Source organism: Mastomys coucha, unplaced genomic scaffold, assembly GCF_008632895.1.
Source record: "Mastomys coucha isolate ucsf_1 unplaced genomic scaffold, UCSF_Mcou_1 pScaffold21, whole genome shotgun sequence".
NCBI lineage: Eukaryota > Metazoa > Chordata > Mammalia > Rodentia > Muridae > Mastomys > Mastomys coucha.
The window spans coordinates 14,758,552-14,768,095 of record NW_022196904.1 but is presented as its reverse complement, the minus strand read 5'-3'; the positions used below and the strand labels follow the sequence as shown (position 1 = coordinate 14,768,095).

Genomic DNA, 9,544 nt, shown 5'->3' with positions numbered 1-9,544 from the left:
TATATATAAATCTTTATATATATAATAAATCTTTAAAAAAAGAAAAGAAATCAACATATCCCTCTACAGAGATCAGCACTCAGCTTAGGGTGTTGGTAGAAGTGTGCCCACCCTCCTTGATGGAGGTGACCAACATGACCTCCATTCTCTCACAGACTCTCACTGTGTTGTCAACTCTCTACAGAGTTCTCTGCTCAGTTGTCTGCCTGGATCACCCCTCAGTGTCCCCATATTTGGTGAGAGGATGCCTGGCTGACCTCCTCCTCTAGAGAACCCTCACTTTCTGAAATTTTGTTCTTTGTTTCCTTTGTAGTACCAGTCAACCCATGAGATCATCTTCCAGATACTCTGACTTCTGACCCACTGGAGTCAGGGCTTTGGAAGGACAGGCAGTAATCTGACATTAGGAAGACTCATTTCCTGGAAAAGTTTTAGACATCAATAGAGGAGGGAAGGAAGGAAAGAAGGGAGAGAAGGAAGGGAAAGAAGGAAAGATAGTTGGATGGATGGATGGATGGATGGATGGATGGATGGATGGATGGGAAAATGGATGGATGGAAAAATGAATGGATGGATGGATAGATGTGTCCATAGGTTAACCTACATAGTTTCCAGGTTTGTAGCTAACAAAAATAATTGTATTCAAGGGTGATGTAACTTTTTTACATTTACTTCTGTATTGTATGTGTGGGTTTGTGAAGGCATGTGTCTCAGCATGAACTTGTGTGGGTACGTGCCACAGCACAAGTGTGAAGGCAAATGTCTCAGTGTTTTCATGTCCTGATATGGTTACAACATGGGTGTGGAGGGCAGAAAAGACCCTGCAGGAGTCCCTTCTCCCTGTCTACAATGCTAGAACTGAGGACTGAATTGAGATTGTCGTGTCTCTGCACACTGAGCCATCTTGTTATCTGTTTGACTTCTATTTGGAGAGTCACCCTGTGATGGTTGGACACATCAGGATTCGCAACAGAGCAGCCAATGTGATGACTTTCAGTAGGGAACATTGGCAATTTTCTCTTCCTTCATCAGTTCCTTTTCAATGAGAACTTCAACCTGCTAAACCTAAGCGCTCACTGCACCTTCTGCCCTATGATTACAAACAAAACCCCCAAGTCTCCTCTTGGACCCCTGTCTTTTCAGGAAGCTCCAGCCATTCTCTGAGTTCTGTTCCCCACATAGTCATGGAGTAGGCACCCTTACCTGTGAGCAGGAGCCCCTGCCAGGGGGTACACCCCTTATAGGGAAGCACAAAGGATGCCTCCATCTGTCTTCTCTCTGTCATGTTCTTGCTCTGAGGAGAAGACCTTCAGCTCCAGCACAGTTCTCAGGCTCTGCTGTCCTTCGTCTTTCTGAGCTGAGTTCTTTTTTCCTCAGGCAGGAGCTCTTCCCAAAATTTAATGGGCTATGAGTAGTGGGGTCTGTCTCCAAGGCACTGCTCAGTTCCTTCCACTCTCAGTGCAGCCCTACAGCCCTCCAACTTTTCTCTCTTTATATTTCTCCTCAACCAACGCATTGAGCAACAAGGCTGATAAGCATCCCCATGCCCTCAGAGAAAAGTGGCTCATCCCACGGCTGACATCTGCTGACTCCTGGCCTTGAGTCTGTCGGCATCAAAGAGGGAGCCTCCATTCTGCCTATATGTCCCTGTGACACAGAGACCTAGCTGATTACCCAGTCTGCTCTGTGTCCCCAGTGCTCTGGGAGGGTGGGATTTCCCAGCAGGAAGGTGACAGAGATGCCTATGAGGGCTGAAAGGACCAGCTGAGTGATGACTAGGGATGAAGATCAATCCTTTATTACTATAGTTACCAGTCAAGTTCCTGACCCAGGAGAAAGATCCAGAAAAAGTTATATGAGGAATTTCATGTCCTGGGTGTTGGAAAGAGGTAACCTATGTGTCCTGGAAAGGACTATGGTGCCTCTTCCTATAGGGAGATTCAAAGCAACATTCCAGCATTATGGATTGGTTAAGCTGTGTGTTGGGTGAGCCTAGATTCTCTCTGGTCTTCCTGGGTCACCTATCCCCTTTGTCTGGGTGACTCCCCATCAGAAATCCTGTCTTCTCCTATGAAAGATGCCAAGAGTGAACAGACTTTCAGGTTCCCCAGACAGAGGAGTATTCTCAGACACAAGTAACAGCAGGGTCTTGGGAGTGAGCTCCAGGTTCCTACAGACAGGGATGGAAACATGTCTGCAAGCCAAGGTCAAGCATGGCTAAGGGAAGCAATTTTCTAAGTGTTGGGCATGCATCCTGATATTACCCCCTGGCATTCTCTGAGAGAACTGCAATCTCATGTCTAGGGCTACAGCAGGGGTGGTCAACAAGTCAAATGTGACCTGCCCGGATCCTTTCTGCACAAGCGGGATGCAGGTCCCGTCATCCTGCTCACTGTGCTCTGCAGAGCTCCTGTTTCCATCTAGTATAGGGTAGGTCTAGGCAGGCTTCCAGATTCTCCCTGGGAAGTCCTGAACTAAAGTTGGAAGAAGTATGCATTCAGAGAATGGGCATCCTCAGGAAATTTCACAGGAAAGTCCTGGGACATTTCTCTTCAGACTCAAAAGAGGAGACAGTAATAAAGGGACTGCACCCCTACCATCTGGCCCATCTCCAGGGTCTCAATACTTCCTTCTCTTTGTTCACAGGGTGCTGAGGGCATCTGCTCTTGAGTACATAGAACATTAATTCAAATGGATGTACCAGCTGCTCCTCCCAATACCCTGTTCTAGGTCTCTTTTTCTTGGTGTGATAAAGAAGACACTGAGCAACAGCACTTTAGGAGTGAGTAAAAGCTTTAGTTCCTTTGTGGGTCTGTGTCATTTTGTTACATGGAAGAATATCAAGGCGGAAAACAAGTTTATGGCTGGCTCACTCAGCAGCTAGCTCTCTGGCTTATGCTTTGCTAGTTTTCTTATATTGCCTATACGTCCAAGGTCCATCTGCCTAGGGCTGGTGCTGCCCACAGTAGCCTGGGACTCCTTCATCAATTAAGACAATACCTCATAGACATATCCATACCCAGACCTGATAAGGATGATTATTCAGTTGAGACTCTTCTCCCCAGGTAAATTTGACCTGTGTCAAGTTGAAAATGAATGTTAACTAGGGACACTGTTTTAAACAGTTAAATTTTTCTCATCCACGGAGAGAATCCACAGGAAGCTCCCCATTGTTCAGGTGAGTGTCCCTCTCTCTTCCCTGCAGATATCACATGTGGTGGAGTTCTCATCCCTAAACAACTGGACCTTAAGAGCTAGGACACAGCTCAGGGAGATCTACCTTGAGTTTCACTTTTCCAAATTCCCTGTATTCTGAGCTCAGAGATGCTATGGTGAACGCCACTGACATTCTTTTTTTTTTTTTTTTTTTAGGTATCTACATATTTATTTATTTATTGACATTTTTATTAGATATTTTCTTTATTTACATGTCATATGATTTTTCCTTTCCCAGTTTCCCCTCCCAGAAACAAACAAACAAAAAAAAACAAGAACAAGCACCTGTTGCCTCCCCACTACCCATGCTTGCCACTCCACCCTCTCCCACTTATTGGCCCTGGCATTCCCCTACACTGGGGCACAGAACCTTCACAGGACCAAGGGCCTCTCCTCCCATTGATGACTGACATTCTTAACAGTAAGTAAAACAGCGTCTTCAAAGCACTGATATCATCCCGACCCAGGACAAGCCTCCAGGGCATGTGTATCCCCTGCCTCGTCTGCCTCCATTGGAATCAGAGCAGAAGCCAATCACCACTAAGACAAGACAGGAGATGGGAGCATTTGGGGGAAAGGAACATGAGCATGGGTCAAAGTTCTTCTGGGTCATGAAGAATGGAGACCATGAAAGCAATGGTGGGGACAGGTCTGCATGAATTAGTGAATGAAAGAAAAACCTAGTTGACCTTAAGTACATTCCTCAGTCTGGAAAGGTCCTGCTAATCAGAAAAATATCCCCAACCACATTCCAAGACCAATCCAAGGTCACCCCAAAAGATCAGAGATGGAATGAGAGGAGTAAGGGATCAAGCTGGAATCTCATGAGAGGATTAGGATTTGCTTGTTCCTATGGGTACAGGCTGGGAATTAACTTCTTCATGTATTCGTAAAACCAAGGCTTCACTCCAAAGTTCAGAGCTAACATTTCAGAGATCCATTTACCAAGACCTGTACATTTCTTCACTGTTGTCTTATCGATGACAGTGGCAGAATTCCAGATAAGAAGATATATAGGATCGGCTTTTATTAGTGGTGAGGGTGGGGATTAACAGCTCTTGGTAGCATGACTGAGGGGGTTCCTTCTGATAATCCAAGACTAATGTGAAGGTGGGTGAGAGGCTTTACAGCAGGAGAGGTTGAGGTTTAATACAGGATGCAGATGCATATCTGAGAAGACATAACCAGGGTATCTGGACCATCTGGAGCAAATAGAATGAAGCCACATGTGATGTCAACCAATGGAAAGGGAAATCCTGCACTATAGAAGGCTACAGTAGCTGTGTAATAACCTCAGTTAAGCGGGTCCCAGCCAGAGCTGGGGTGCAGGTTATTAGAAGAGTACTCATGTGGTATGCATGAGCCCTGATCCATCAGCACCACAGTACACAGAACAAACCCACTTGACACTCATGTGTTCTCTAAGCCTGAGTTCCAGATGTCCCATGTGTCTCCCTGAGCCTCTCTACGTAGAAGTCCCTTCACCACATTCTAATTCAATGCTGGGTCAGGCTGCATGTGCTTGGGCTAGGCCAGGATGCCTAGGTCTACCAAGATATTTGTGTGGTGGGTCTGTCATGAACCCAGGAATGACTTGTGTCCTAGCTCCAGAACTCTGTATTTAGGCAGTTGTAGCAAGGATGGGACAGAAGTTAGTCATATAATACATAGAAGTAATATCCAGGTTGACTGGGTCACATGGGTTGGCACTCACTGGGTTCCAGGTTTCACACTCCTAGGATCCTGTGTCAGTTGAGACACTGAGTCATGAGAGTCCTATTGTCCTCAGATAGCCTCAGCCTGTCACCTGCTAAGAGTTTTTGACCGTTTATCCTCCACTGGTAGGCTTATTTAAGTCTCATGTTCACCCTTTAAGCCTACTATCCTCACTCTCCATTGAGTTAGAACTGTCACATGTCATGGTGGCCTTGGGTGGTAGTGCTGTACAGACAACAGAGAGAACATGGCTCCCTGTGGGACCTCTGATCCTTGCAAAGGCCTCTTTGGTCTCTGTAACTTCTATCCCCAATCCATATCCTTAGAGAACCAGACAGAAGGGCCTGAGTGCTCAGACATGGTGGGTCTCCTGTGCTGTGTGGGAGAGACAGCCTTTGTCATATGGGAGCTGAGCTGCAGAGATTGATGGTACAGACCTAGGACCTGGAGTCATAGTCCCAGTGTCTCTCCTGGTCTTCAGTGACCCACTGCCTCCCATGCACCATGGAGCTGTGTCCTTCCGGCTGTACTGACCTTCATTACTGAGACTGGGCCAGAGACCTCCAAAGCATTGCTGCCTAAAACTGTCCTCCAGATCAGACATAAGAAGAGTCCCATTGAACTTCCCTTAGAAACATCCACAGCCTGTCCTCAGGGCTTGACGTGTGTTCAGAAATCTCACGTGAGACAATTAGCAGGACTGGAGTTCAGCTCACTACCCAGGCTAGACCATCATAACAAGTGCCAACCTTCCCAGGGTTCCATGGTGACTGGCATGAGGCACGGGACCACAAAAGACAAAGGGCGAGCCTCAGAATGATCTACGAGAGAGAAGATGACCTTGAAACAAGACCATTATTTTCTCCCTGGCCTATAATGCCCTGTCTCCCAAGGTGAAGATTATGCAGGGATATTTCCTGAGAAGCATGCATAGCTGTGTACCACAAGAATACCTGGTGTCCACGGAAACCATAAAGAGGCTTTAGATCCCCTGGAACTGGAGTTACAGATGATTATGAGCGGCCAAGGGTGTGCTAGGAGCAGGTGTTAGGTCTTCAAGAGCATCTAGTGCACTTAACTACTGACCCCTCTTCCTCGTCCTCCCAGGTGGATATTTTTAGCTACCTGACTGGTAGGAGGTAGAAAGCAAGAACTGGCTAGAACTCGGGCTACAAGGACAGGTGTGTTTGGCAGATCTGGGATAGGGATTTGGGATGTTAACTTTCTCCATAAGACCATTGTTACTAATACCCAGACTCCAAGGCCAATCCCTGTTGATCCAAGGATGGTTTCTCTAAAGAGCACAATCAGGTGAGATGAAGGGCAGATGGTAAAGTGGTTTGAAATCAATGAATCCTGAGCAGAGGGACCCCTGTGGTAGATGCAGGATCTAATGTGAGGGTGAAGCAAAACCCTGTCCATTGTGTTCCAGGGAGGGGTGACAGCTGCACACCAGAAAACACATGATTTCTTGTCTAGAACTTGGGCTGGCAGACCTATAATACCTCAAAAATTCTTCAGAGACAGGCAACTCAATTCTAGAGTCAGATCTAATTGTCCAATTGTTTTCAATTCTTGAACAAGATGTCCTCTCAACTGTTGATGACCAAGATCAACACCAGATCCTCTCTGCTCTACAGAGCCCCTTAGAAGGCCTTCAGGGAGGGGACAATGGATACGTGGCTGGAGACAGCTTGTGCTTCACATCTGTCACCTGTGGCCTGTGTGAGGCTCATGCGGCCACTGTGTACCCTGTGTCTCGGTCTCCTGGTGATATCACACATGGTGAATAAACGTTGCAACGTCTATAAAGCAACCTTCAATGTGAACAAGGACCTGACACAGACAAGATAGCTGTCCGGATCAGCACTGTCTGTTACTATGTGCCTGCAGGAGAAAAGTCGCTAGACTTACTCCCGAGGACATGGAGTCATCAGGAGGACCTAAGTCCTGTGTCCCTCCCTTGGGGACATGAACAATAATGTGATGTCTTGTAAGGTCTGGGCACTTGTACAGCCATAGTCTCCAAGCTGAGACTCAGAGGGAGATGCCCAGGTGAGCTAGTCTAACTGTGGCTCTCATGGCATTACACTGGCTGGTTCCATTAGCTAGGAGAGATTCACACATCTAATAAATCATTCTTCTCTTTAAGCTCTGACCAGTCAGATCCCAACCCTAAGCATACTTCCCCAAGTCACCTGGAGTCAGGAGACTAGGACAATTGTCTGGAGCCGGGACTCCCTTGGAGGTCTCCATTCTAATAAGGATCCGTAATTCCCTCAGCCAGACCATGCCTGAGTCTAAAGGATCTCTCTCAGACTACATTTATGGTGAGTGCCGCACAATCTGAACTTACTCTGATCCTTGGGATGAGTTACCCCACCACACACACCCCTATCAGCAAGGTGAATTCAGATAAAAGATTGAAATTGCAACTTGTCTACACTGGTAGTGTCCTGCACTCCTAAATGCACAAACCCCAAATGGGCATAAAATACTGACAGGGAGCAGGAACAGTCCAAACCTGTGTGTGCAGCACAGAAACAACCCCGTGTAGCACCCAGATGTCAAAAAGAACGGCAGACTGTTTATGTGATAACACACCTGTGTTTGTTCAGGTTCGGCCTCTGCATTTGAGAGCTGAAGGGTCAAAATAGCCTCTGTCCATCAAGATGGTGTTCAGAAACAGCAGCGACCCACTGTATACATTGTGTCTCTGACACTGTGTGCAGACCCCCGGCAGGCTTTGATTGGTGGCTATTACAAACTGCGCAAGTTCATGACTATCAAGCACAGTTACCCCTTTGTGTCAGTAAAAGGCGCAGAACAAATAAAACATTCTCTTCTTCATCTGCATTGTGCATCAATAATGAGGGAGGGTACCAGCAGCTTGAAAGTGAGACTACGAGCTAGAGAGATGAGTTAGTGTCTGTGGGTATAAGGATGAGTATTTAGAATGAACCTAGACAGGCAGTTGTGGCACACACCTTTAATCCCAGCACTTGGTAGGCAGAGGCAGGCAGATTTCTGAGTTTGAGGCCAGCCTGGTCTACAGAGTGAGTTCCAGGACAGCCAGGGCTATATAGAGAAACCCTGTCTCAAAAAAAAAAAAAAAAAAGACATATAGAATGAACCTAGAAATTATACTGATTTAGAAAAGAAGCCATAGTAAGTTCTCCTCTAGGATCCATGACCTCACTAGCCATGAGTATTTGATTAAGATTCTAGAACCAGGCATGATCTCCCTCCTATTGAGCAGGGCTTAAGTCCTATTAGACAGTTGTTGGTTTCCTCCAGAATGGACGTGCCACTGTTGCACCTTTATGGATGTCTTGTTATGCTGGTCAGTGCTATGGTTTTACAGAATCACAACAGGGTAGGACTATGGACTGCTTTCATCTCTTGTCAGCTTGCAAGTACCTTCAAGTACTCTAAGGTCTAGTCCTCAAAGAGGAGGTTTCAGAGTCAGATCCAACTAGATACCTCCAAGCCTTGTATCTTGTAAGAATACAGTGTCTTCAACAATATGGATGTCTTCAAACTCTAGGAAGCAACCAAGGCCAATAGCAATAGTCTATTTTGTTTGAGAAGGCTCCTGGAAGAACCTGACCATCAATTTGAAATGAGGTTTCTCAGCCCAGTAACTGTGTTGCTATTAGTCTGTGGATCTCTGATGGAACATTGTCATCCAAATAGTACAAATATATTTAAATATTATATAAACATAATATTACAATGTATCTTAGATAAACATAAAGTAACATGACTCGCTATGACTTTCTCAGATATCTCTATGGTTTTTTATGCCTCATCCTTCCTTCCCCATCTGTATTGAGTTCACCCCATCCCCATTTTGCCCTTCATAGAATCTGTTCCTAGGTGCTCTCTGTGCTCCTCCAACACCCATGATCTCTTTTAACTTTCCTGGTTTCTCTGGCTATCCCCAGTGATGTACACACAGCTAAAGATTCAGAGCTAGGAACCACAACTGTGAAAGACCAGGCAGTGTTCATCTTTCTTGGTCTTGTTCACCTCTCTCTCCATCCATTTACTATTCTATCCATTTACCTTCCAGTGTTACGATTTCATTTTCTTTTACAGCTGAATAGTGTTCTGCTCTCTTTGCACCAGAGGTAAACAAAGACAAAAAACTGTCTCAAAGGGTGCAGAAAAGGCTTTTTGCAAAACCTAGCATGACTAGAAGAGAGTCCTCCATGGTACAGGTGTGGGAAAGGACGTTCTGGACAGGACTCCATTACCCAGGACTAAGGCCAACTATTGACAAACAGGACATCATAAAACTAAAAAGCTTCCATATGGCAAACAAAACCCTGAAAAGAGCACCTATAGGAATAGACATCTCACAGCAGATTAATATGCAATACATATATTGAATTTTCTTCAAAAAATAGAAAGACAAGAAAACAAACAGAACCTGGTGTGGTGACACTCTCCTTTAATCCTCTGTAAGTTTGAGGTCAGCCTGCTGTAATAGTTTATTCTAGGACAGCCAGGGCGATATAGAGAGACCCTACCTCAAAAATGAAAGGAAGGAAGGAAAGATGGAAGGGAAGAAGGAAGGAAGAAAGGAAGGAAGGAAGAAAGGAAGGAA

General features: G+C 45.7%; 1 protein-coding gene across 4 annotated transcripts in view; it reads right to left on the bottom strand.

Moving 5' to 3' along the window:
* The window catches only part of LOC116101691 (pregnancy-specific glycoprotein 22-like), an 80,589-nt gene that overhangs the window by 55,486 nt on the left and 15,559 nt on the right, over nucleotides 1-9,544 (bottom strand). For 2 of the 4 annotated variants that reach the window (XM_031385457.1, XM_031385458.1), the window contains exon 1: nucleotides 1,204-1,276. The exons of 1 other annotated variant lie outside the window; for it this stretch is intronic. In XM_031385457.1, coding sequence (XP_031241317.1) covers nucleotides 1,204-1,267 — 64 coding nt within the window. In that variant the 5' untranslated portion in view covers nucleotides 1,268-1,276. Of the gene's footprint in view, nucleotides 1-1,203; nucleotides 1,286-9,544 lie in introns of those variants that run through there. One more of the 4 variants, XM_031385461.1, reaches the window with a different exon arrangement.